The 26,528-nt window shown below is 50.4% G+C and overlaps 10 protein-coding genes across 10 annotated transcripts; 3 read left to right on the forward strand and 7 right to left on the reverse strand.

The window, feature by feature from the left end:
* Positions 1–363: 363 nt before the first annotated feature.
* PC9H_006046 (uncharacterized protein) lies at positions 364–4,103 on the reverse strand (the record flags this gene model as incomplete). Its single annotated transcript, XM_036775600.1, has 13 exons — positions 364–727; positions 796–1,528; positions 1,577–1,671; positions 1,721–2,201; positions 2,445–2,695; positions 2,745–2,765; positions 2,817–3,067; positions 3,180–3,293; positions 3,344–3,426; positions 3,485–3,631; positions 3,679–3,729; positions 3,789–3,836; positions 4,046–4,103. The coding sequence occupies 13 exons, from the start codon at positions 4,101–4,103 to the stop codon at positions 364–366; spliced, it is 2,697 nt and encodes an 898-aa protein (XP_036631619.1).
* A 1,428-nt stretch (positions 4,104–5,531) lies between these two features.
* PC9H_006047 (uncharacterized protein) lies at positions 5,532–8,200 on the reverse strand (the record flags this gene model as incomplete). Its single annotated transcript, XM_036775601.1, has 8 exons — positions 5,532–5,822; positions 5,879–6,007; positions 6,064–6,231; positions 6,280–6,735; positions 6,810–7,119; positions 7,172–7,296; positions 7,354–7,698; positions 7,766–8,200. 8 exons carry the CDS (start codon positions 8,198–8,200, stop codon positions 5,532–5,534), a joined length of 2,259 nt encoding a protein of 752 aa, XP_036631620.1.
* Positions 8,201–8,455: 255 nt separating this feature from the next.
* Positions 8,456–11,798, forward strand: PC9H_006048 (uncharacterized protein; the record flags this gene model as incomplete). Its single annotated transcript, XM_036775602.1, has 9 exons — positions 8,456–8,753; positions 8,801–9,351; positions 9,405–9,612; positions 9,670–9,898; positions 9,950–10,085; positions 10,143–10,318; positions 10,378–10,474; positions 10,528–11,071; positions 11,134–11,798. The coding sequence occupies 9 exons, from the start codon at positions 8,456–8,458 to the stop codon at positions 11,796–11,798; spliced, it is 2,904 nt and encodes a 967-aa protein (XP_036631621.1).
* Positions 11,799–11,911: 113 nt separating this feature from the next.
* PC9H_006049 (uncharacterized protein) lies at positions 11,912–12,539 on the reverse strand (the record flags this gene model as incomplete). The annotated part of the gene is made up of 2 exons (XM_036775603.1): positions 11,912–12,213; positions 12,272–12,539. The coding sequence occupies 2 exons, from the start codon at positions 12,537–12,539 to the stop codon at positions 11,912–11,914; spliced, it is 570 nt and encodes a 189-aa protein (XP_036631622.1).
* Positions 12,540–13,638: 1,099 nt separating this feature from the next.
* On the reverse strand, positions 13,639–15,001 carry PC9H_006050 (uncharacterized protein; the record flags this gene model as incomplete). The annotated part of the gene is made up of 7 exons (XM_036775604.1): positions 13,639–13,787; positions 13,848–13,995; positions 14,059–14,077; positions 14,132–14,267; positions 14,321–14,484; positions 14,541–14,686; positions 14,744–15,001. The coding sequence occupies 7 exons, from the start codon at positions 14,999–15,001 to the stop codon at positions 13,639–13,641; spliced, it is 1,020 nt and encodes a 339-aa protein (XP_036631623.1).
* A 108-nt stretch (positions 15,002–15,109) lies between these two features.
* On the reverse strand, positions 15,110–15,788 carry PC9H_006051 (uncharacterized protein; the record flags this gene model as incomplete). The annotated part of the gene is made up of 2 exons (XM_036775605.1): positions 15,110–15,470; positions 15,523–15,788. 2 exons carry the CDS (start codon positions 15,786–15,788, stop codon positions 15,110–15,112), a joined length of 627 nt encoding a protein of 208 aa, XP_036631624.1.
* Positions 15,789–15,953: 165 nt separating this feature from the next.
* Positions 15,954–17,663, reverse strand: PC9H_006052 (uncharacterized protein; the record flags this gene model as incomplete). The annotated part of the gene is made up of 5 exons (XM_036775606.1): positions 15,954–16,046; positions 16,099–16,454; positions 16,510–16,582; positions 16,633–17,289; positions 17,583–17,663. The coding sequence occupies 5 exons, from the start codon at positions 17,661–17,663 to the stop codon at positions 15,954–15,956; spliced, it is 1,260 nt and encodes a 419-aa protein (XP_036631625.1).
* A 1,611-nt stretch (positions 17,664–19,274) lies between these two features.
* Positions 19,275–21,596, forward strand: PC9H_006053 (uncharacterized protein; the record flags this gene model as incomplete). Its single annotated transcript, XM_036775607.1, has 9 exons — positions 19,275–19,336; positions 19,390–19,513; positions 19,566–19,826; positions 19,881–20,042; positions 20,096–20,389; positions 20,441–20,644; positions 20,695–20,791; positions 20,846–21,059; positions 21,119–21,596. 9 exons carry the CDS (start codon positions 19,275–19,277, stop codon positions 21,594–21,596), a joined length of 1,896 nt encoding a protein of 631 aa, XP_036631626.1.
* Positions 21,597–22,148: 552 nt separating this feature from the next.
* Positions 22,149–24,474, forward strand: PC9H_006054 (uncharacterized protein; the record flags this gene model as incomplete). Its single annotated transcript, XM_036775608.1, has 13 exons — positions 22,149–22,167; positions 22,224–22,446; positions 22,502–22,614; positions 22,679–22,877; positions 22,936–23,105; positions 23,163–23,320; positions 23,378–23,450; positions 23,503–23,681; positions 23,733–23,839; positions 23,893–23,947; positions 24,095–24,137; positions 24,194–24,268; positions 24,320–24,474. 13 exons carry the CDS (start codon positions 22,149–22,151, stop codon positions 24,472–24,474), a joined length of 1,569 nt encoding a protein of 522 aa, XP_036631627.1.
* A 141-nt stretch (positions 24,475–24,615) lies between these two features.
* On the reverse strand, positions 24,616–25,918 carry PC9H_006055 (uncharacterized protein; the record flags this gene model as incomplete). The annotated part of the gene is made up of 9 exons (XM_036775609.1): positions 24,616–24,724; positions 24,776–24,851; positions 24,911–24,953; positions 25,021–25,055; positions 25,106–25,248; positions 25,300–25,406; positions 25,460–25,573; positions 25,628–25,814; positions 25,869–25,918. 9 exons carry the CDS (start codon positions 25,916–25,918, stop codon positions 24,616–24,618), a joined length of 864 nt encoding a protein of 287 aa, XP_036631628.1.
* Positions 25,919–26,528: the final 610 nt, after the last annotated feature.

The following is a 26,528-nucleotide window of genomic DNA, read 5'->3' on the forward strand; positions in this document are numbered from 1 at the left end:
GCTGTACAATATGTGATGAAGCTTTCCAGATGTAGGAATTTGATGATTTGGTAATGGCGACAGTGTTCTGTGTATTGGAGATCAGATAGTCCCATCGGTCCTGGCTGAAGGAAGGCAGAGGGGACGAACATGAGGGAAAGAAAACAAGAATGACTGAAGACACGCACCAAGGAGTCTGAACGGGAGGACCCTCCGGATCGCCGAGCCGGTATAGAGTGTGAGATAACCGTGATACAAAACTTCGCGATGTAAATGAGAATGTAGGGAAGAATGCAACTTAATAGCGAGTGAACGATAACGAGCGACAAACCGAAGGAAGGAAGAGATAGTAACAATTGATAAAGAAAAGTGATGAGAAACGGTCTACCAATTCCATTCGTCGTCCGGCAGGATGCTGCTGGGTTTCGAAGCCTTCTGACTGGATGTCCTACGCAACGGCGTCTTCTTGGCTGGATATGTCCGCGACTGTACTGGTATCATGACGTCGGTGCTCATTAACCCTCCGATTGTGCTATCATCGTCTGAGTCGTCGAGTAGAGATCTTGAAGCCGGAGGACTCTTAGCCAACGGTGAGAGCGCCGTATGAGAACGCCTGAGTGGCGTCACCGACGAGGAAGGAGAAGCGCTCGGAGACGAGTGCAGCAAAAGGGATGAAGAAGTCGGTGGGGAGAAGGCAGAGACAAGGTCAGACAAGAATGTGGATGCTCGCCTCTGACTCTTGATTAACCTAGACCAACATAGTCCATACGCGTCTCATTAAGCTATTGGGAAAGCAAACGAGAACCATGTACGCACCCATCCTCCCATCTTTTACCCAGCCCAGTTGTATCCGCACCAACGCCAGCAGAGAAGGCACCTAATCCAGGTATCGACACGGGAGGCGGTAGTGAGGGATTCTTGCTTGATTTGGTAGGTTCGTCGTGCTGGTTTGTAGTGGAAAGGGCCGAATGATCGTCATCTAGACGTGAAGACAATGAAGGGGATAAACCAGTACCAGCCGAACGTCTGCGAAGGGTTTTGTTACTGATTCTAGGGGAAGACGAGGCGAGGGGTGACTCTTCACGCCTTGTATCAGTCGTCCCAGCAGGAACTTCTATCTGCTGCAAGAGTGGTGAGAATGTTGAGCTCGGGCTCATTGTAGGAGCTGCTCCTGTGTCCTTGCGCACCAACGGAGCCTCCTTGTCAGCGCCTGCGCTGCCGCTAGATGATACGCTCGTCCGTTTGGTGCTAGCAGTCATTACACTAGACCGGGAACTTGCGTTTGAGGAAACTGATATGTCGGAAGATTGGGATAGATGGAGCGTGTTCATGGTGCGATGGCGGTCACCTCGAGCCCGGCTTTTCCCCGACGTTGTCGCTGGCTGTCCGAGGATTAGGCGACCGACGCCTTGTACACCTTCCTTGATCCCTTCAAGCACGACGGCGGAACCTTTGTCAACGGCATGGGATGTAGGAGGGAGGCGATCCAGACTCAGAGGTGTCGGAATGTCAAGTCCACGAGAGACAACAATCTCCCACTTTCGTTTCACTGAACAAAATAAGCATGTAGCCAGGATGGGATTGGGTCTGCACTTACGTTGCAGCAACTCCGCTTCGTGTGCTTCAAGCTGAGAGCGTAATTCCAAACATATGGACTCCTTCTGCGCGATGATATGAAGCAGTTCGGCGTGCCTAGTCACGCTCGCTCATTGATGCCAACTATGAAGACCGTAAAACTCACCTCTCAACCGGCGTCAATGGTACTCGCTTCTGATTTTCCATTCCGTCGTCGACTTCAGAGGCATTGCGACTAGATACCCTCTTGACATCCCCCTTCAGGACAGCCCTGCTGCTTAATGACATGCTCCTCGAAAGCTGGCCGCCGTGTCTCTGGTCACCTCTGTTCAGCCATTCTGCACCACATGTCAAAGGGGCCGAAGGGCATGTCGTAGGTGGGCTAACGATATACGATATGGAAGATTGTCGTCTGGCGAGTTGGCTTCGTTTTGGAGTCACGTTGATTGAAGGGGGTCGGTGTTTCCGCGAAATATGCGGGGAAGGTGAGGTTGTTGGGTTTGTAGGAGACAAGCTTAACGGTTTTGTATGAAAAGAATGTGATTTCGAAGAACTCTGCGGATTCAAAGGAAGGGAAGAACTCATTGCCTCGATTTCGAGGAGATGATAGTTGGCGCTAAGTGAAATAGTGCGCGTGACTTGTTGGTCTAACAGAATAAGACTACACTACATCCATGACACATTGGCGACGGTGGCTTATCCTACTGATAAACCGCACATTGCGGGTGATATACGCTCAACTACGAGGTCGAACGAGCATTACATAAATAACGATACATATGACTGTAGAAACAGAAATCTTACACCCTACTCAGTCGCTAAACCGTAGCAACCCTGCATTCTGCTTTGAATCGGGTAGCGACTAAAAGTATAGGAAGACAGTCAGGCACTTAAAGCTGCTGCTCCGGAGGGAAATCTTGCACGTACAGAAGGCTGGAACCCGTACTCAGAGTCGTGATGGGTATTGATGATTGCGTTTGCTTGGACATTCATGATGCCAGACCGGATTGTATTGATGTCTATCTCACGGCGAGACATGTCAGCCCACAAGGTTGCGCCGTTACGTGATTCGAAGCTCGAGTTTTGGGATGTCGAATAATGGATGCGCGAATTCAGAGATGCGAGTAGAATGTTAGCATACCTAGAAGGCTAAGTACGAACTCGACAGCTTGCATGATTTATTGACTTACAATCTTCCCAATATGAGAAACCTAGAAAGATGTCAGTGGAAGGCTTGTAGTAGTCACGAAAGGATCACATACAACATAAAATGGAAGCCATTATGTGGCATCGTGCGCCATAAGATGAGCTCTATCATAGAGCCTATGGTTAGGAAAACGTTCGTCTCAACGGAGAGCTGAGCAATTTGGTTGTAGGTCAACCGATACGACATTTCTGGCATCATCAACGTCTGAGGCTCGATGAGTAACATGAAGCGCTGAGACAATGTCGGGCCCACCATTGTGCTCATTGCTACCGTTATCAACAAATTGCACACCAAACCAGTAACAAGCTCTAGCTGGGGGGAAATGGGTGCGCTCAAGGGGTGGGAGAAACAATGTCCTGACATATGGCACTCACGTCGACGATCCGTCTGTAACTTTGGAATTGGTCAACCGTGCGACCATGTACGAGTGTCTGATAGACGTGAGTATGGGTTGCAAAGCAATCGTTGATGTGCATGTGCCACATACTCCAATTGACCAGTATAAATATGCGAAGTATTGTAGAAGGGCCAGCTAACCACGTTGCTTTAGAATTGGATGTGCTGTTTGATGGAAGAGCTTACCACGACAAATGGCAAGCCAAGCCAGATTTTGGCTGAGATTCTAGCAATTCTCCAGGCAAAGAATGTCTGGGTGGCAAAAATCACTACGTCCCAGGGACCTTGATTAGACGTGTACAAGAAATTCACGGTGGGTGTGCTCACCTGGTCCTGACATCAGTGGTAGAACTAGCCATGACCAGTGGAATTCTTGAAGAGTGTCCATGTCACCCCAATTCGTGCCAAAGTTGTTCCATCCGGCGACGACGGTGAATACAGTGAAGAGGGCCTCCAATAAGCCGACGGACCATACTAAAGGCGATGAGAGTGCGAGTTAGGTCGATGCGAATTAGGCTTACCAACCACCTTGATGATTCTTGCATCGTTCGGGAAATGTGTCGTGTAAAAGGCTAGTAGGAGATGCAACATTAATACACTGATGCAACATGATAGAATAGATTCTCCCTACATATCTGAGTTACCAAAACACCGAAGAGCACAAAACCGAGCATGTAACCTAAAGCCTAGCCTCTGTCAGGGTCATGCCTTACGATATGGCATCTTGGGCCAGGGCAAAGACTCATTACCAAAGGGCCTGTTCTATCAGAGAGGTGCTTAGCAGTCGTTCAGCAAGTAACAATGGGACATACATGGTTGATGTATCCATCTCGAAAGTTTGCGAAGGGCGCTATAAATTCTAATGGAAAGCAGGAGATACTTACTCACAGAACACTTTTAAAGTATCAGAATCCTTCGGCTTGCTTAGCAGACTCCGCAGATCCATACGGGTCTGGGAAATGAGCCAAAGGTGGATACGTGTAACAAAGAACAAATAGGGCCAACCGTCTCAAATCTTTACATCAATCAGTACTGCCTTGTCGGTGACGTTTCTGTGTGTTCCGTTTCCAATGGTACACACGGAATACGAAATGACACTATATCGACAACGCCGCGCGGCAGGAATCATAGGTGAGGGCTACTTCCGAGATACAGGAGGTTTCGGCGAACCAGAGCCATCGTTGGTGTTGTTACTAGCAACCTTGTAGTAGGTTGGTTGGAGATCGCCAAAGCGCCTGAGGTACTTCAAGTTCGATTTTTGATCTCACGATGATAAGCGCAATGCGCATCCCCACGGTCAATACCTAACGCAAGAACAGCCAAGTGCGGAGGCCTACTAGTAGATCACATCGTCGCCGAAGCAGGGACCAGTGAGGCATGGGCATCTGAACAGTAAGGCTTGAATGAATCCCCCTCGCTCATTGGTCAGCTCGGACGGGATTTCGACTCTGGAACGACCGTTGCGCCAGAGACAGGAGTTACAAAATCGTGAGTGCTCGGACGAATCCAGTAGCATTGTTTATGGGAGAAACCCGTTGACCGACTTGTGCTGTAGCGAACAGTGTAGATTGGTTTGAATATGTCCACGCGCCAACGTCGACAGCAGCCACCTCTATGACACCGAGGGAACCGTTCGAGATACGCGTAGCACTGTCCAACGATCAAGGGGTATCGAAGGACGCGGTCTAACTTCTGTCAACTAGTACCCCCTTGTTCTCGGCAGTATTCTTCTACCTACCGAGATAATGAACATCCGGAGTTGTTCATGATTCCCCCGCAATCGTCGACATATGGCGTGTCGCATTATCATGCTGTCAAGAATCCTACAAGGGGATACATCCTTCAACCACATGCCTGTGCTCTTAGCCGCAGGTATTTGCCATTGCGTCAGCAAATATCTACACTGTTTCCCATTTCAATGGCCCGCACCTTAATCAGCACTTTCTCCAAGTCATTAGCTCCTGGTCTAGGCAGAGTTGCGCTGTGTACACCATCGACCTGCGCGTCGGGCAAGCGTATGACGACCCCGAATGCGCTATAGCATCAGGAAGATTCAACTTCACCGGATGATCTGTGACAGTACGGACAGTTATTCCGGTGCTCCTGTTGTTGAAACCGCCACCAGTAGGACCTACCCGTTTCCAGTGACGAGTTACTGGGAGACTGGACAACTGGGGAAGCTGGGGTGCGAACATCATGGATTGGTGGATACGTGGCCGCTATTATTGTACAGTAGCGACGGTAATGATAAACTTGTAACCAATCAATCCCCACCCAGCGAGCTTGAAGTAGATTCCGGCCGTTGATCAAAGTAAGCATACGGCCAGATTTGTTCTATAAATGGCAGGACAGACCTTCAAAGTTCGTTCCATGACTACTCAAGGAACTCGTCACCAGATCCGTCAATGTCACGGATGTCGCCCTCGGCGAATGGTTCGCAGTCGATGTCGTTTGAAAGTCTGTCGGGAATAAAGACAGACGTATCACGGAAAAGGATTTCCCAGCGCTTGTCTGTCATGTTCTTGTCGATACCTTTGAGCCAGCGAGCGGCGACGGGGCCCCACCTCTCGGCCTTGAACCCATGAGACTTGTTGCGCTTCGGATCTTTCTTAGCCTCTTCAATCTGATTCACGCCCTCCTTCCAGCCATCCAAGGCGCGTTCTATCTGTATTTCGAACACATCAGAGACCGATTATCATATTCAGGACTTGTTAGACGTACCGCTGCACAGACAAGGGCAAGAGCACCCGCTGGACGACCGAACGCCTTCTGGGCTTGTAATACGACTCCCATATGGACCGCTAATACTTTAAGGATGAGATCAGAGAGGTATGAACCTCTATTGCCGGGCTATTTGTCCGGAGCCTCAGTCGCTTGGAGATTTTGTATATTTAGGACATGCTCACCGCGCCGGAGGGATCTCGGTAGATGAACTCAGGGACAGTGCAGTACCGGCTTTTGAGGGCGTTCAGTACCTCTTGGGGTGTTGTTGCATCTGCAGGTATGAGGTTGGCTACCACAGCAACGGCGGCTTTCCCTATAGCGCTGCGGTGATCCCCAATCGTGGCTCCAGCCTGTTAAAGTTCGTCAGTTATTGGTAGATGTCAAATCATTGGCCTCACTATGATTATCAGAGCTCTATCGTCAGCAGCATCTGCAAGCTCAGGAAACGTCTCGATCCACAGCTGCTTCAAGGTGGGCAAGAATTCCGGGTGGCTTGAGGCACTGAACATGTCGGGCAACGTCCCGCTCCAGTTTATTAGCGAGGCACGCAATACCTTCCACTTTTGCATATACGCTGACCATTGTCCCCTAGGGAAAGGGAGATCACGGATGGCCACTTTTTGGTTGGGGCGAGCGCTGCTTCCGGCGATTGCTAGGGTGTTGGGAGTGGCAATGGCGGCAACGTCCTCGGATGTCGACTCTGGTTGGTAGTCTTGAGTGAAGGGAGGGACACTGGGCCTTTGATACGCTGGGTTGGATCTCGCAGGTAGGTTCTTTCTACTACTATTAGTAGTTACTGATCGCCGTGAATCGGCACGAGCTGGAGTGGAGGCAATGGACAGCCTCATCGCGTGCTAAACCAGCCCAGTGTGAGAGCAAGGCCACCAGCCTCACAGCAAGCATGGTAAATCAAATACGACGAACATACCTGCGAAGTATTTCTTGCAGCAGTGGTTCGGGTGCCAGGGCCCTGGGTACTCGCTTGCAGCCCTGCTTGTCGGACAGTCGCGGTCTTGCTAGTGCGAACGGCTTCGAGCATGTCGGTGGTTTCATCGGCATCCCACTCCCCATCCGTCTGAACATCGTCGTCGTGGTCACTCAGGCCATTGTTCAAGTTGGTGGGAAGTTCACGGCTGGTGGCATGGGAAGCAGAGCTTCGTTGCTCAGGCTTCAACTGATTGGGTGGGCGCCAGTCCTTTCTAAGTCCACCTAGCCCCATGGTTTTGGCGCGCTTGCCGCTGGCAATCATCGGAATCAATAGTGAACATGGAAGTAGGGCTTCAACTTTACCTTTCATGGTCTTTGATACTCCCACCAGTCGAAGCGCCTTGAGCTTTCCGTTTTGTTCCCACCGACGTGGCCTCTCTCAGCCTCTCACGTTGAGCAAGTACGTCTGCTCGAACGACCCCTCGCTCCTGGCAATAGACATGGCCGGTGAGTATTTGCCCAAGATATGCTGACAATGCACTTACCCTTTTCCCGCTGGTAGCCTGAGCTGCTTTGCCCTTTGCGGTCGAGCTAGTTTTCTTCTCCGGAATCGCAATCACATCCATATCTTCAACGTCGCTCCGCTCTTCGTCTCTGGTAGGCTGATACTCATGGTCTTGGGAATCTGTATCTGATACATCGACAACAGCGACAGAATCTACTTCCTGGACTTCGACATCCTCCCATGTGAAGTCTGGAGCATTGATGTCTGGAAGCGATGGGCCCTCACTCATGCTCGCGCCCCCTTCTTCACCATCAGATACATTCACCACTCTGCTGGTGACGTTTTTAGGCTTGCTAGCCTTCATAGCATGCTTGGACAACTGGAACTTTCGGATGTCGTCAATGATCTCCGAGGTGAGTGACAGTAAATGAGATACATGCCTTCGAACCTACTGACGCATCCCTATTGGTACCAGACTCTCCACCGACATCGATGTCTGGACGCTCAGCAACGCAGCGCCTTGCAAAATCCTCGAGAAACAAGCGCTCCTCTTCCTCTGCGATTTTGTCCAGGGCATCGTGATGCGCCTGGTCGTTGATTAAACTTTTCATAAGCTTGTCGGCCTTTTTTGCGTTGTTCGCGGCTCGCACCTCTGCTGATGAGCGGCGTTTCTGGGTATTGTCACGGATGATCTGACCTGGATGTGCTGTCTTGTTAGATGCACGGGTATTGATCGTGCGAGCCGGCTGGTCCTCAAGATCTGCCTGCGCCATCTGCGAGTCGGGTTTGCTCTTGCGTGCTGATGCAGTGCGGCGCCTGGCTGGAACTTGTTGTTCTGTTGGGAGTTCTACTCCCCCAGGCTGAGTAGGCTGAGTCGTGGACTGCATGCGAGATTGCAAGGCCTTGGTCAGAGTGTCGGTACGTTTTTTTGGCGGAGCCATGTTGATTTTGGTTGTTGATATTGGACAGTTCAACGGTGAAATTTTACAGGTATCTTTTGCTCGATTTTGTTCGTTGAGGGCCGACATTTTCAACTTGTTTGAAATTGCCCTTAGTTGGGTTTGAAATTCCTGGTCAGCACACGTTACTCTGAGCCACAGTTTGGCACGATATCTGATTCCCAAATAGCACTATCCTTAGCCATGGCCGGACGGTGGCTCCGCTGTGACTTCGAAGGATGCGCTGGAAGGTTTAAGAGCTACCGCGGTCGCACTCACCATGTTCGCAGCAAGCATTATAATGGCAACACAGTTCAACGTGGCTCCCCGCTACCGCCAGATGCTATTGCCAGTGGAAGTAGTGCGCGTTCGGACCACAACAGTGACACTTCAGATTCGGATAATCCAAGTCAAGCAAGCCACAGTGTATGTTACAACGATGAGGGGGACGTACCTCGGGCCGAGCCTAAGACCAAGAAGACATCCCACCCGCAACTTACAGGTTAGTTCTATGTATTTGTCTCAGGCTGAATTGACCTTTGTCTCTAGGCACTCCATGCCGCCATGACGGCGATCAGCTAGAACCGGATTCTCCCCCACCTCCAAGAGACAAACCTAGCAACGATAATTGGTCACCTTTCGATTATAGCGCGCAATTCCAGATCGCCGACCTTCTCTTTCGCAAAGACGAGATGTCGGCTTCCAATCTCGACGAGTTATTCACTCTCTTGGGACTCAACCCACCGCCACCAGCCACTTCTGACTCTGAAGACTCGGCCAGTGACATGGGCATAAACCCCAAGGCCAGTGCTCCCTTTAAGGACCACGATGACATGTATAACACCATTGATGCCTCGAAGCTTGGTGACGCTCCGTGGCAATGTCTGAAAGTCGACCCTTGTGGTACGGCTGAAGAACCACTATGGAAACAGAAGATCTACGAAGTTTGGTTCCGAGACCCGGACATCGTACTGCAAAACATGCTCGATAACCCTGATTTTGATGGCGAATTCGACTATAGTCCTTACGTCGAAGTCGATGACAAGAATAACAGACGCTGGGGTGATGCCATGTCCGCTAATTATGCATGGCGTCATGCAGTAAGTCTTGCACCTTCGGTCTTTGATGAGTTATTAATGGTCCCGTTTCTTAGACAGAGATCTATAACGAAAACCCCGAGCAAAATGAGCACACCATGTACTGTCCTATTATCCTGGGAAGTGACAAGACCACGGTATCTGTTGCTACTGGACAAGTCGAGTACCATCCATTGTACCTCTCTATTGGGAACATTTGGGGCAGCACTCGTCGCGCGCACCGTCAAGGAGTTATACCAATTGCCTTTTTAGCCATTCCGAAAGGTATGTCTATCAGTATCACCTCGCCTTCTAGTCCACTGTAGCTTCGCAATTTTCTAGCCGATCGCCGCTATGATACTGATGTTTCGTTTCGGAAATTCAAGCGCCAACTTTACCATTCATCAATCTCGGCGATCTTCGCCTCAATCAAGAACTATATGACTACTCCTGTCGTTCGACGGTGCCCCGATGGCCATTTTCGCCGGGTAATCTTCGACTTTGGTGCGTTTATTGGAGACTACCCAGAGCAAGTAATGCTCGCAGCCATTGTGCAAGGATGGTGTCCACGGTACGTGCTATATATATTTGCAGCAGTTACTGAACCAGAAGTGTACCGTAGATGTACAGCACTGTGCACCGAACTGGATAATCCAACATTTGCAGCAAGACGAGAGAAAGAGTATACAAATACATTGATTAGGACATTCGATCCAGGAATCCTATGGAACGAATACGGAGTGGATGATGACATCATCGTAAGTTAATGTCTTATTCAACCACGGTCTCGCGCTTATTAGCTCGCTAATGGCCAGCCATTTACGAATGATTTTCCTCGAGCTGATATTCATGAGATGATATCGCCTGATCTCCTCCATCAAATCATCAAAGGTACCTTCAAGGATCATCTGGTAGCTTGGGTGGGAGAATATCTAGAACTTGAGCATGGTCAAGCGGGGGCCAAAAGAATTATGGATGAAATTGATCATCGGTGAGGCCCAAACTTTAGGTATCATCTCCGTTTTATACCAAATTGTGAATATGTTACAGAATAGCGGCGGCGCCAAGCTTCCCTGGCCTTCGTCGGTTTCCAGATGGTCGTCGGTTTAAACAATGGACAGGCGATGATTCAAAGGCCTTGATGAAAGTATGTACTCAAATACTGTATTGCAATGGGGGGCTAACCAAAGGTGAATTCAGGTTTATCTGCCCGCCCTTGTGGGGTTTGTTCCATCTGAGATTATCAAGACGTTCCGAAACTTCCTGGATTTCTGCTACCTTGTCCGACGACCAGTCTTTACGCCACAAACACTCGAACATGTCAATCAAGCTCTGGCAGCGTTTCACCAATCTCGTGAGGTCTTCCGTGATCTAGGAGTTCGTCCCGATGGCTTCTCATTGCCACGACAGCACTCGCTCATCCATTATCCCCACCTTATTCAAGAGTTCGGAGCACCAAATGGATTATGCTCATCGATTACTGAATCGCGGCACATCACAGCAGTCAAGAAGCCTTGGAGGCGATCCAGTCGCTGGAATGCCCTTGGTCAGATGTTAACCACGAATCAACGTTTGGACAAGCTTGCGGCAATGCGAACTGACTTCGAGACCCGTGGGATGCTGCCTATTTCTCGTGACGCAGTGCCAAAGCCAGTCCCATCTGATCCACTAGATGACTCGGCGGAAGGATGCGCTCCCACAGATGATTTAGTCGAGGGCAATGTTATGCTTGCAAGGACGAGAAGTACAGTGCCACCCCCAATCTACCACCGGTTTAAACTGACAGTGATATCCTGTTTGTACTAGTACGCAACTATCCTCGCCGTATGGATCTTCTGGCTGAACACGTCAACGTTCCCGAACTTCATGGACTCACACGGCGATTCCTATACGACCACTTGTATCCCCATGCGCACTATTCCTCTAACGACATCACCTTGGACGACTGCCCTGAGATCCATTCCAAAGTATCTGTTTACCACTCTGCCGTCGCCACATTCTTTGCACCAAGTGACATGTCAGGTATCCGGGGTATGCGCCGTGAGCGTATTCGCTCTACTCCAGACTGGCGTGGCAGCGGAGAACGGAGGGACACTGCTTTTGTTGTGGAGGACCAGGAGCGCCCAGGTTCTGAAGGCATGGCCGTAGTCCGTGTTCTTCTATTATTTTCTTTCAAATATGATGACATGTTGATTCCCTGCGCTTTGGTCCGGTGGTTTAAACGATACGGCCAACGTCCCGATGCGAATACCGGAATGTGGATAGTTCGACCGGAGACCACTGGCCAGAACGACACGCCTGTCCTATCGGTTGTTCACTTGGATAGCATGCTTCGCCTTGCGCACCTTCTTCCTGTCTTTGGACCGGCATATCTACCCTCGCCGTTCTCTCATACGCACTCCCTTGACGCTTTCAAGGCTTTCTATATCAATAGATACATTGATCACCATGCATTTGAGATTTTATTGTAGTGGTGTTGGTCTCTTACTGTATTAACATGAACTTATTGACACATTGATCAAATTGCGGGAGATGAAGACTGTTTTGATTGTTTAACAAGAACGTATACAACATAGCGTGGTATTTAGAATGTCTCCGCAATGCTAACTGCATCCATCTCACGGATCTCCAAGTCCACCGCCGCCGCCGCTTCAGTCATCCGCACTTGCTCTTGAGCAAGAAGCATGGCCTGAACCGTTTCCGCAAGCTCCACGTCACCGGCATCGGAGGGTGATTTTTTGGTGCGCAAGACATCGCAGAGCATCTGCACTTGCTGTTGGCTCTCCCGGAGAAGCCGCGAGACAGCGACCATCTGCTGCTCATGGACTTGTTGCAAATACTGCACGTCGCGTTCATACAACTTGAGGTGGTGACAATTGATGCCCCCTGAAAAATGGGATAACCTTTTAGTAAACTAGGAAAATGAAGCAGACAAGGAACACACCGTCACAGGTGCGGCCACCGGCAATGCTATGGGGTCTGCTACCATCCACCTCCGATTCAGGCTGAGACTCCTCCGAGTCATCAGCATCAATGGATGCTCTGCGCGTCGTGTGGGTGATGCTGGGTTGACGAGAGCCAGAAGCGAGATTCATGAAGGAGAATAGAGCTCGCAAAAGGGGATGGCGGAGCTGAACTTGCCCATTGACAGTATCGGGTCTCCTTGGGGAGAAGATGCGGCAAGGAAGTGATGGTGAGAGTGTACGGGGCATTGCGAGACGATAGGTGTTGATGCAGTGTCGATGATCGATTCGTACGATGGTTGCGGAATCAAGTCACTGTTTGTACTTATTTAAAACTTCAAGAAGTTTCCCACTGTCAGATGATTGACATGGCACGCATAATCCATGCCACCTGTCCAGATCACCAGTACCCCTGTTCCTCCCAGTCTACTTCCGGTGTCGGCCAGTGATTCCAGAAAACTGCGATCTTGCTGATGTTGCTGATGAGGATGGATTTTATGTTTCACTATACATCAACTAGATCATCGATTGGGCGAAGACGCCAGCTATGCCAAGCGTTTCTAAACTTCCTGTTGACCAGACGACGTGTCCGATAGCGCACTGGTGACTGGCGAGGCATTCCACATCCAGAAAGCCATCCAACATATGCCCTCGCCACCATACCATGTTTGTAGGCCCCAATGTTAGCATATTGGTGCGGCTCAACCCGAATAGTACTCTCATCCCAAACTGTTCTTGATCCATCCGCGACGAATCACCAGCGAGTGAAACTAGTAGCGTCGCAGCCAAGACCGCAAGGCGGCGTCAGTTCATGATTATTCATCCGATCATCGCCAAATGATTCGCGATATGACGGTATCTTCCCAACTAACTTATTTTAGTACAGCACCTTAAATTTATACTCGTATGACAACAAGTTGCCTCTCCAGACTGAAGGAACGCGGTTTACTGGACATTGAGGTGGACATCCGGTATTAGGTTGGTATATGTAAGGCCCTTCGTACGGCGCGTTTGGCAACGGACCACCAAGCACTGATGTCAGCAAGTTACTTCCTTAATCGAAATCTAACCATTATCCACGAATAAACGTTTGGCTGGGACCCCAGATGCTTCGCGTCAACTGATTGACCACATGGTCATCACCATCTATCTGCTGAGCGATGAGTCTAACATCTAGTAACAGAGCCGGATTCGGACATCGGGCATACCATCACCAGATATACTATATCCAATCTTTTCACCGCTACACTGTTTGTAATCCTCAGTCCTCGAGGAGAGGTTGACACTATCTATACGCGGATGCAGGGCTAAAACGAACGACTCAAACCCTCCCCGCCCTGTGGGATAATCACGATAACCCTAACAAGGGCTTCACGAACGCCTTCGTCAACAGCTCCTGTTCGCCAAAAATCTTCAACGCATCCGCCACTTTCCTGGTCACCTCCGTATCTAAAGCTAGCGCCTCTTCAAGCAGCTTCCCGCCGTCGGCCAGGAAGTCTACATATGACGGACGGTCAATAAATAGCAATCTGAGGTGCAGGTGTGAATCAACAATACCGTCTGGCTTTGCATAGGATTCGTGGTCGTTAGCACTAGGCTTGGGCTGCAAGACCGATTCTTCTACTGGTTCGAGTGCTGCTAACTGATCAAGGACGGCTCCGGATAAAGTGAGGTGGTCTGGCTTCAACCGAACTAATGCGAGAACCTAGATAGCACGGTGAGTGAGCATCCACCGTTGTTCGACTCCATGGATGAGAAACTGATGTACCTCCTCGACTGTCACAATGCTGTAATTTGTATCAGATAACTTTTCTATTCGACAAACGGGAATCGGAAATTACCTCGCCGGCATGACGAGCGTCTTCGTCTTGATGGCTTTGAAGTGCTGCACGATAGAGTGGATAATCGCGCACATGGGATCATCGTCGGCATTATCATACACTTTCCGGATGGTTGGTTCAAAGTGGACGCGTAACTCTGCACGGTCCGAGTCAATGAAAGGAGAAGTAAGGAGAAAGTTTCGGACGTACCATTGAAGTAGGGAGAGATGCAGATACAGTTTGCTTGCGCCGCGGCAAGGGCCTGAGGCAGAGAAAACAAACATGTAGCGAGAGTCTGTATCCCCATCTCCGAGAGCATGCGACAAGCAATCAAAGATTGGGGAGTTGCTGGGATCTTGATGCAAACACGATGTCTGATATTTCGTGTTGCGCATTATAGTGGGCGCTCGATGATGATCAAATCACTTACTTTGGTATTCCTTGATCATTGAATAATGCTACGAGGGATTTGGCATGTCTGACAGTCTCCTCTGTATTGTACGCGGCTGCTGGAGACGTCTGCACGTGGACGTTTCCAGTAATGATAGGATAGACCTCTTTTGCGAGTAAAACTGTCTACGGTTGCGCCACTCAAATCAGTTAACGGGTTCTGCATGGTTGGGGATCACCAACCAGAATGTCCACCACATCGTCCACCAATGCAGACTCGTTGGCACCCCCGAGCTTTGACTTCGCTAGGGCAATAGCTTGGGTGACCAGGTGCTTTCGCTCTGGTTTCACCGCTTCGATGCGGACGATCGCCTGGTTGGATGTCATACCGGAGAAGGAATACCCTGAGGACGTGTGTTTAGTTGCGACATCTGGGTCCATCGAGTCGACATCGACTGTGACAAGGCCGCGTATCTGAGCCAACAAGGTGTCGTTAGCCATAGCAAGTGGGGGTTTGAGGAAAAGTGCTCAGTAAGCGATGTGTGAGAGGAATTAATTTCTTAGAGCTCCTACGAATGATTTCAAAGCAAGGGATGGATTCTAGAAGGCCTACAACGATAGCTTATCAATATCCATCTGCACTTTCCGAACTCGTGCCCTCTGTCTCCGTTTGCTCAAGTGCGACCAGTCCTCTCCGGCACCCAACGCCCGTTCCCGGGCAGAAATTCCGTCCAAGCCAGCTGACGCTTTACGCGCTGCGGGCAGTGCAGTCTTGTCAACGGGCTTCCATACCCATGCAGACACCGACGAAGCTGGCAGTGGTGGCGCAGAGTTCTTTGCTTGCTTCTGTGCAGTCTTTCCCTGCTTCCCGTTTTGCGGTGCGGGTGGGCGACTGGGAAGACGTGGCGCGGCGACTAGCTTGATTTCGCGTTTACCCTCTAGCACTGGGAGTATCTCTCTCTTCAGAAATCTACCGTTCAACTAGTCAGTGGGCGAAGACCAGGTTCTGCAAAGACACGCACGTTTTCGAGGATATTGGATGGTCCGGGTGAGGGGGCTTAGGTCCTGGCTTCGACGATGGGAGACCAATGCCGTGGACAGTAGGTCTAGTTCCCCTGCGCAGGAAAGGCTTGAAACCAGGGGAAGGTGATTCCTTCAGTGCTAGTTGGTACAACTCGGACGTGGTGAAACTAGCCGAGGGAGGAAGGGCCTTGATGACCTTTCGGACTATCGCAACGCCCTCGTTGAGAGCGACACTCGACTGGCTTGCTAGTTTGGCAACGTTCATCGTCGTCCGACGCGTCCCGCTGAGAAGGTTTTAGTGGAGTTCACTCATGTATCTGAGTCTTGCATTATGATATCGTTGTGATTGTGGGAATATATTTGTGATCGTGGGATAAACTACCGAACGACATCGAGATCAGCGACTTTACTACTACCATGAAGTCTTATGCTAATAACAATCCCAAGCCTCCTTGATCAAATCTGCAGCCCTCTCTGCAACCACGTAGGTCGGTACTTGCGTATGTGCAGCAGGGACCCGTGGCTTTGGAGACATTAGTGTGCATTCTCAACGTGATGGTCATCGCCACACTTACCATCACAGAAGCGTCAACAACATGGACCCCCTCGATTCCCTTGACCTTTAAGTCTGGATCTACTACGCCAGAGGAAGAGCCTCTGCGTGCCATACTTGATGTGCCCACAGGATGGAACAAGGACCCGGTGTTGTTGCGAATGTAAGCGTTCAACTGCTCGTCGCTGGAGAGGTCCACATCTGCGAGAGCCCCCGCAGGCGACAGGATATAACCCGCCCAAGCCGGAGCAGATAGGAATCGTGCCACGCTTCGGATAGCCTCGCGCATGGTGAAAAGATCGAATTCGCTCGTCATTAACCCAGGATCAATAAGAGGTGGGTCGAAGGGGTTACTACTGTTAATTGTGATCGAGCCCCCTTGACAAACCTTCAGTCCAATATACTCGTATCGAGGCGCACATGAAGTACTTACTTGAAGCGGGGCTGACAACTCCTACGCTCAGACTAAGGAAATTACCAGTCGGTGGTGCCAAATTCATGCCATTCTTGAGACAACGACTGAGTTGCACTTCATGACCGTGAAGGCACTACTTACCCCAATAAGCATCTCGATATGAGCTGTGTCAAGGCCAGCAGCGGGATCCTTGAATCGCTGGAAAATGGTGGCGTTCTTTGGAAGACGAAGCCAACCAAGGAAACTAAATCGTGTTGTCGTCAAATATCCTGTCTCGGAGCGCTTCCATTCTGCCAGATCGGCTGCCGCGATAGTCGCGTTCCTAAGATGCGTTTCGTAGGTGTCCGTTGAGTTCACGTTCCAGGCGAGTCGTGTCAATGAGTGGTCAATCAAATTCTGTCCGACGCTAGGTAGGTTGTGTAGGGGTTTGATACCGACGCGACGAAGCATTTGCTCGTCGCCAATTCCAGAGTGCATGAGGATGTTTGGTGACATGACGCTGCCTGCTGACAGGATGACGCTCTTGGATGCGAGTATAGTTCTTCTGGGACCGAATGGCCCGTTTACGCCAGAACCAGGGGCGTTCTGAGCGAACTCTACTTTGCGGAAGGACTTTTCCCCCCCGGTAACACCATCTTGTAGAAGCCTTGTCACTCTTGCGTGTAATAAAACGTGGAGATTCCGACGTCGAATGAACCTGGGACCTAGATATGAAGTTGCAGAGCTACTGCGACGACCGCCTTTGATAGTCCCTTGAGTCCAACCTTTCAACGGTTGGACATCGACGCTAATCAGCCTCTACATTGGTCATTAGAAAGGAAACTGAAGAACCTATCCCAATTTGCTTCCCAGAATTCATGTCCACGTTGAACGGAAATTCGTCAGGGAGCTCTTGCATTGCTCGCAACACCATTTGGTCGATGGGGCGAGGAAATCCTCCCAGACTAACGGAATTTATCCCTCTTCCACTGTGCACCCGGGGATTGAATTCACCAATGATATTATGGTGGTCGGCTGGACGGGTGAAGTGTTCGTTCTGCAAAGTATTGCTGGAACATCGCAGAAATTATTACGAGGTGAAGTGTGGGTACCTTGCGGAAGTATCGTTGAAGGCGGTGCCAGGACCACCCTTTGTCTCCAGTAATGGCCGCAAACCGATTCCAATCGTCCATGGAGCCTCGTGTATACGCTAGGAAATCTAGGGCAAAAACATCAAAAAGACTGTCACGCCACAAGCTTCGTGCCCTTACTGATAGAGGTACTTCCACCTAGCATGAAACCCCGAGGGAAGGCTACAGTATGATTGTTCAATGCAGCCTGCGGCGTTGTGGTGAAGTTCCAATCAAATGGTGTGCCCGGGGAAAGCTTAGGGCAGAAGAAAGGAACTTCTGAGTCCAACACCCCCTCATTCCTGACGAAAGGAATTGAGTAACAGTTTGTGTTGGCATTTTGAACGATGTTTGAACATACGAGCCCCCTGCTTCCAGAACCAAGACAGAGATGTGAGGATTCTCTGTCAGGCGATTGGCCAGGACATTTCCTGCTGCTCCACCTATACGCGCATTTTCAGACGTGAGTATACTTATAGCGAGTCCAACGAGAAGTGTGGATGTATCGGACTTACTTCCAATAATCACGAAGTCGAACCTGGTGGTGGGGAGATCACTAAGTTTGGAATAAATTCTGCCTGTGCATGTCTGCAGCAGTAAGAGCCAGACAAGGGAGATAGCCAGAAGATGCAAGGGAGCCATATAGCGACTGAGGGATTGCCATGCCACTAAATGGTATGAGAAGGGGTGCTCAGAAACTACGTTTAGGTCTTCCGTGCCACGCCAACGGAGGACCGAAGACACGAGTAGTTTCAAATATACTCCTTCGGCGCCGTGAACGAAGCCGTGAAATATCCCGCGAGTCAGGGAACGAGAAGCGACAATGAGGTGAGAATGGATTTTTGGAGTGAAGGGAAACCCGCGTTCGGTGAGAATCACTTTCGTGGAAGAGAGTTGTAGGACGATGTGCGAACACGAGTAAGGCCGTTCGGAATATCATTCCAAAGGACTGGGAACGTCAATAAGACGCCATACCAAAAACTGCACATTGTTCAGCCCGCAGGACGAACAAGCCTTATCGGCGATCTTATTATCATGGGACCTCGAAAGCCCCTCGCTTGCGAGACGGTGCGGCAGGCAATCTAAGCACATCTGAATAACGTCGTCTTCAACTACGTATCGGACCAATGATAGGATAAATCATAACGTGCACCCACCATGGATACGGTACCCTATCGCGCACGCTCGGGGCCAGGGGGGATGATGGGAGAAGGAGGATCAAATTGCATATACCCACCACAGAGTACACAAGTAGCGTCGACGACACATGCGAAACAAACAGGCTCAGGGAGATCATTCAACCATCCACCTAAAATGAGCCCTCCCTCCAACCTCCCTCCGTCCATAAATTCTAATTCGCTTTGACATCGATCGATATGCACGTCCACTGGTAGAACGCGCGCAAACGACGCGAGGAAAGGGGAAACGAAGTGAAAAGCAACCAAATAAAGGGTACAATGACAATTAAATACCATTAGAATTTAGAACCAAATTAGAACGAGTGGGTTTCTGTTTGGCCTTGCTTGGGCTAACCCGACGGAATTACATAAGGCGTCGGGATGTCGGGAAATGTGGCGGGGGGGCAAGCATGGCCAAATAGAGACGCTTTCCAATTTCCAACGAACTTCACACCCTCCCCAACCGCGGTCGACCTATTCCGCACCCTTATCTGCTATGAGCGATAGGAAACGCGCCTTTGAAGGCGCCGTCGAGGCGTCAAACAAAAAAGCTAAAAGGTCTGATTCATGTTTCCCCCGTCGCGCTTGCAAGCTCATGTTGTCCTTCACAGCGACGTAAGTGTGATTTCCCGTCTGCCTGAAGGTGAATATGCCTGTTCCAACTATGTTCTGACTATCTCTATAACCTTCTTGTACCACCAGAGCGCCTCCGATGGAATGGATTCAGTTAAATCGGTATGTTGCGCGAGTTCTTTCTATCACATTCTGAGCTTATGTCCGGCTGCAGAAAGAAGCTATCATAGCCCAGAAGAGGGCTGAAATTGCGGCGAAGATCGCTGCTATGAAGAGTAAAGCTTCAGGTGCTGCTTTGCCAGCACCCTCAAAGCCTGCGACGCCTGCCCTCGCAACGCCACCCTCGGGAGTATCAACTCCAGGTACACCGGGAACGCCTGGAGTGTCGGATGACTTGTCTCGTCGAGTGGCAGAGGCCAAACGGCGTGTTGCCGATGCACAGACGAAGCTGGCTGTCAAGGATAACCCGTATATGGTACGCAGTACGCCCGTTGATTGGCTCTCTCGCGGCTCATTTTGTGTGTGCAAGACCATCCCCCAGATAAAGAAGAATAAGCCGGTAGAGACAGCCCAGCAAGGCGCCGGCCTCAAGATGGCCGCGCACCCTCTTCTCTTGGATACGACGCCCGCCGCACCGCAGACGAAGAAGGATCGGTACAAGCCGATGCAGCCCAAATTTGCTTCCATCAAGGTGAGTGCATTCCCATCCCCTCAAGCTTCTGACTCACGCGCTGCTTTGCACAGGCCAACGTGCGTAATGCGCCGACGCCTCCCCCACCCCCTCCTCCGGTGGCTGTCCCCACCACGTCTAATCCATACGCCGTCGCCGCCGCGTCTACGAAGGACACTGGGTTTGATGGCGCACCGAAGGAACGGATGGGCCGCAACTTCCGGTTTAATCCCAAGGGCAAGTACGTGCAACTGGGCAACCAAATGAGGCAGGATCAGCAACTCGAGGCGCTGAAGCAAAGGATTGCGGAGAGTGCGCGGAAAGCTGGTTTGGACTCTGAGTTTGATACCCTTGAGAAGAACATACGGGTACGTGCCCCCGTTACTCACGTTACGGCGTACTAATCGGTGTTTCTGCAGCGCCCTCCACCGCCAGAGGCCGAATGGTGGGATGCGACGCTACTGCCGGACAAGACCTACAACGACCTTACATACGGGTTCTCCTATCTATACATCCATACGGACGACTCCCCAATATCGCTGTACATCCAGCACCCGATACCGATACCCGCGCCTGGTGACAAGAACAAGCTGGAGCTCAAGCCGTTGATGCTCACCAAAAAAGTTCTTATATTTTCCCTCACGTACACACCGTGGTTAACAGTGTTTTTCAGGAGCAAAAGAAAATGCGGAAGAGACGGCGTGCAGCTGAATTGCAGGATAAGAGAGACCGGATCCGTATGGGTCTCATCCCCCCTGATCCACCTAAAGGTATGCTTATATATACTCGTTCGGGTACAAACCATATTAACCTGATCATCCCAGTTCGCCTTGCCAACATTATGAAGGTGTTGACGTCAGATGCTGTCCAAGACCCGACGCGCGTGGAGGCTCGGGTGCGGCGTGAGGTGGCGATCCGTAAACACGGCCACGAGAAGATGAACGCCGAGCGCAAGCTGACTGATGAGCAACGACGCGAAAAGGTTGAGAATAAAAAGCTGGAAGAGGAGAAGAAGGGCATTTATGGTGCTGTCTTCAAGTGCGTCTCCTCTCCTCTCCTCGTAGCTAGTTTACGTTGGCTGACATTTGCATTATTAGGATCAAGACACTTTCTGACCCCGCGCATCAATTCAAAGTGCGCAAGAATGCAGAGCAGATGAGCCTGACGGGCGTGTGCATCTTCAATCCGGCCTGCAGCATGGTATATGTTGAAGGCGCGGCGAAGTTCATCAAGCAGTACAAGCGGTTGATGATGCATCGTATCGCCTGGACCGAGTCCGCGCGTCCCAGAGGTGGCGAGGATGTTGAGATCGACGATGGGGGATCGGATGCGGAGGGGCAAGAGAAGGGGAAGGGGAAGGCGGCCAGCGAGGACCGCGAACGGGATGGCGTCTCGCTGGAGGAGAATAAGTGCTGGCTTGTCTGGGAAGGCCAGCTGAGGGACCGAGCGTTCAACAACTTCAAGCCGAAGAGCTGTCCCACTGACGGAGCGGCTAGGGAGGTGCTCGGCGATAGATTGAAGGGGTACTGGGACCAGGCGAAGAACTGGAAGCCCGATGAAGAAGAGTTGTACTAGGGGAGTTCAGAATTTGCTACGTGCTGTCCGTTTCATGATGCAACTTGATGCGACTAGCTACTATATTTTTATCCAAGTTCCCCTTTCCGCAATCTATTTTCCAGTTTCCGGATCCTCCTTATTGCAAAGCGCTTCATCGCGAGCTCCCTATCCTCTAAATTTATGCCCAATGTTATGTAGGTATGTATCACCAGGTGGATCATTCACACTAACGCCTCTCACAGCCGCGAATCCCTACTGTACACACGCAAGCACCAACCTACGTGATTGCTGAGCGAGCTGCGGATTTGATCAAAGAGGCCCAGGATTGTTAATAGCAGTTCAAGAATAGCACCAACTGTGCCTTCGTGGTCGTTTAGTCACTGGTCTCGACTCGTGTCAGGTATATTTCAGTCTTTGAACAGCATGGTGCATGGTCCGGGTCTCCATCATTTGAATCATATGAGCAACACTGACGTTATGTGGAGTGAACTACAAAACGGCCGCTCTACAGATTTATCTATAGACTATTAATCGTCGACGACTGACTGACTTGCCTCATATTCTTTCCTTATGTCCCTCTCTAGACACAGTAAGTTGCTCGTGGTCCCGTCCATAGCCGTTCACTGATTAGACGCCGGCTATCAGTCGACCCGGACGAGCTCATCGACAAATGCAAGGACCATCCTCATCACAAACACGCAAGTTATGGGAGTCGTAGGGTGGCTCATCAATCTTGGAGTCGCGACGAAGATGGTCGCCGCTTGCCCAAGTACACTCTCCCCGCCCACGGAATACCTTCGAAATCTGCATACCAGATCATCCACGATGAAACTGCATTAGACGGCAATCCGTTGTTGAATCTAGCCTCGTCAGTTCATGTTATATTCATTTAAAACACCATTAAGTGAGAGCCGTTCAATTAGCTTCGTTCATACATGGATGCCGGAAGAAGCCAATGCGCTGATCATGGAGAACATCAACAAGAACGCTGTCGATCTCGACGAATACCCTGCCACCCAAAATATCCACAATCGATGTGTGTCCATGAGTATGTTTTGGCTACTGCCGTCTCTCAAGTCGTTAACTCATTGCGCTGTCAGTTGCCAATCTCTGGAAGGCTCCGAAGGGGAGCAAAGTCTTGGGAACGGCCACAGCTGGATCATCCGAGGGTTTGATGCTCGGAGGGTTAGCTCTCAAGAAGCGGTGGCAAGAGGGCCGAAAGGCCGCAGGAAAAGATTATTTCCATCCCAACATAGTCTTCGGGGCCAATGCCCAAGTATGCGTGGAGAAGTTCGCTCGGTGAGTCGCGTTTAAAGCCGAGCGATGTTCCCCTATGCTCACCTTGAGTTGCCCCTAGTTATTGGGATGTCGAAGCCAGGATTGTGCCGGTTAGCGTTGAAAGTGACTTCATCATGGATCCCAAGAACGCGATCCAATTCATTGACGAGAACACCATCGGCGTCGTGGTCATTCTTGGAAGCACATACACCGGACATTTTGAAAATGTCCAAGAAATGAATGATTTGCGTGAGTTCTGTATCGCGCTTAGGATGACCAGAGTTTCTAACTTAATGGGCCCCTTAGTCACTGAACTTCACAGCAATACCGGGCTGGATATACCTATTCACGTGGACGCTGCGTCTGGCGGATTCTTTGCACCATTTGCCTATCCCAGTTACAAGTGGGCCTTTGATGTCCCTCGCGTAGCGTCCATCAATGTATCCGGTCATAAATTCGGCCTCGTAAGTGCATTTTATAATCTAACGTTACCAAGTAACCTACGTGCCCTGGCTATTTAGGTATACCCAGGCTTGGGCTGGGTGCTTTGGAAGGATGAAAGCCTGCTACACAAGGACCTCATTTTCGAACTTCGTAAAGGACCTTTCCTCCCTCGTCCTCCCTATTCCTACTCACGAACAATTAGATTATCTTGGAAGCACGGAATTCTCGTTCACGCTGAACTTCTCCAAACCTGCTGCACCAATAATTTCCCAGATGTACAACTTCCTCAATCTTGGCGTCGACGGATATACCAAGATAGCAATCAAAGACCTGCGCAATGCTAGACTACTGTCAAGAGCCCTAGAGCGTACATACTTCAAGGTACGTGCTTGTTTGCGCGACTGTGCAACTGAATCACTGAGTGCAACCTAGGTTTTGAGCAACATCCACAAGCCGGCTATTGCGAACGGCACCCAATCGGAGGAAAAGGGCGATGATCCTGAGCTGTACCAGCGTGGCCTCCCGGTGGTCTCTTTCCGGTAGGTATTCTTCTCCTACCTTATGGTTGAAGGATAAACTGAAAGAGGTATAGGTTATCTGATGATTTTATGAAGGAATACCCCTACGTGAAACAAAGCTGGATTCAGGTGCACCTCTCGTAATCGCTGTTTCTGGCCTTACGGTGTACTAAATCATGGGCTAGTCTATGCTCAGGACCAAAGGCTGGATTGTACCGAACTACAACGCGAGTCCTTCCACTGTTCCGATAACAATACTTCTAACTCGGGCATTAGGGGCCTAAAGGGGCGGAGGACGTGGAAATCCTACGCATAGTTGGTGAGTCTTGCTACCATGACCCATGCATTCACCCAAGCTCACGATCCCGTCAATAGTGCGGGAGACCTTGAGCGAAGACCTCGTTGAGCGACTTGTCGTCGACATATTGGAGATCACAGAGTCTCTCATGAGTACGTTCCACTCTACGTGGGTTTCTACACGGTCCGCTTACTCTCCATTAGATTCAGAAGGGGCTGCAGCCATGATGGAGGCTGCGACGTCTTCCAAGGGCAGTCACCAGCCTGACGCAGAGCATGGCCGTCCTGACCAAACGAACTTTGGGTCGTCGGATCATGCCGAACAACAAGAACAATCGACATTCTCTCGCCAGTGTTAACCTGCGAACAACTCCAAATCTAAACATTCCAACGTTCTATCTACTGAAAATGGAGCGGCATGAGGGGAAACTAGGTGTATACAATAATCATGATGCATGAAACTTCTTACAACGAGTAGCGAGCCTGTGGAATGTATCTGGTTAGTCTCGGTGCTCGCTGATTCGCCAGATGGAGCCCGCGCTTACTCTGAGGGATGAACCCTTCCACTGAAGGAATGGTACAATGAGGATAAACAATCCTACAACGATACTTTCATGGCGAAATTAGAATTCGAAATCATAATAGTCGGAGTGTACTTACGCAGCCTCAACACCGAAGGTCTGTAGTGCGCCGTGTTTCTCCGCCCATGGGACTTGATAGTACGCAACAGAAAAGCCTAGACATATGATCAGAACGAATGATCAGAACAACCGGGTACGACGCGAAACTGCATACCTCCCAAGATCCTAGACACAGTAAGGAGAGCGCTGATTTCTCCCTAACGTGCAAAGACGTCATAAAAACTAGATTAGGTGTAGGGTAAAGGAAATAGAGGAAATACAGACCTGTTGTCGTGGGAAGCAGTCGTTGCAGTACGCATCTGCAACGGACGGATGAGACCATACTCGACAAGAACTAAACCGCACTCACAAACAGAAACGGTGGCAATCATGATCCCCAATTGGGCTATTCCCCAGCCAAAGATCAAGGCGACCACGCTCAAATGGTTTTGGAGGGAAGCGCCTAACAGCACAAACCCACAGATATACAGTGGCATAGCTATGTAGCAAGCACTATCGAAGAATGAGTGACGGCGAAAAGGATTGGTGATAGACCTCGCTCACAGGAGTCGGCTCTCCGCCTCAAAGACGCCTTTGTTGCGTCGCACGGTAATGTTCGTGATCCAGTCGTTCAAGTAATGGCCAATGAGCTCGCCAATGATTACCGACACCTGGGTGCTGTTCAGAGGGTGAGCCATCGAGGGATAAAAGATCACCAACGTACAATCGGCGTCCCATATGCACCTGCGATAGCGTCTTGACTGAAGCTATACGGGGGGCTTGCCAGGAAGACTGCATTGGTGACATTGATTCCAATTCCGAATCTGAATACCATAGCCTTCGCCACAGGAGGTCAGTTGGCTCTACCTTTCAGTGAAATAGGTAGATTTACCTCAAAAATAAGGATACTAATCAGATGGGGTCTCCATAAAACATTGAAGGGAGACAAGATGGTCTGCGACCAGGACGCCCTGTACTTTGACATCTTGACACCAGTGATTCCCACTAAAGTTTCTACGCGGTACCGCGGGCCTGTTGTTGGTCGGGAAGGAATGGGTACAACCGTTCGATCGTAGATTCTACAGAAAGCTAATGATCAGAAAATAGACATCGTCTGATGCCGCCGCACGCACGTTTCTTCGCCAATGAGAGCAATCAAGAGGACAATAACGGCGCTATACATGGATCCTATTCCATACGACCACCGCCAGCTTCGCCGAAGGTGAGAAGTTGGCAGTACAAATTCCGCACCTTGCCCGAGCAACAAGGAACCCAAAGGCAAATGACGAGAAGAATTGGGTCTAAATTCGGGCTCAAGGGAGTGTCATAGCTGTCAGAGAGCCGTTGGCACTGTGCTCGCCATACGTATCGCGATCGGGGGCCAGAGCACAGTGGCTTACATGTCTGCAAGAAGCCAGAAGAAAGACTAGTGCTGTAACCCTTGAACTCACTGCGCGCACGCAAAGTACCTCCCTCCAGTCCAACTCGGCTAGAAGGAAGGGCGGTTAGACCGCACCGGCTGTTCATCAGTATGGTCGACTCGAAAAGAAAAGGAAACAGGGCCCTCGGTCACGCTGGTCCGCTATAGGACTACATCCTCCTGGACTCCCCACTTCGTGAAAGAGCACCGATGCCCTCGCGTGGGAAGAAGAAAGCCATCTTATCCCAGCCCCTCAGAAGCGGTCAGCTGACTTGCAACCATTTGAGTCCGCGCGCTCAACTTTGCACTATCCACAACTCGTTCCTAGCCTTGATATCGAAACCTATGGGCGATGTTCGAGCGAGCGGGTGAG

This window comes from Pleurotus ostreatus, assembly GCF_014466165.1.
Source record: "Pleurotus ostreatus strain PC9 chromosome Unknown scaffold_4, whole genome shotgun sequence".
Lineage (NCBI taxonomy): Eukaryota > Fungi > Basidiomycota > Agaricomycetes > Agaricales > Pleurotaceae > Pleurotus > Pleurotus ostreatus.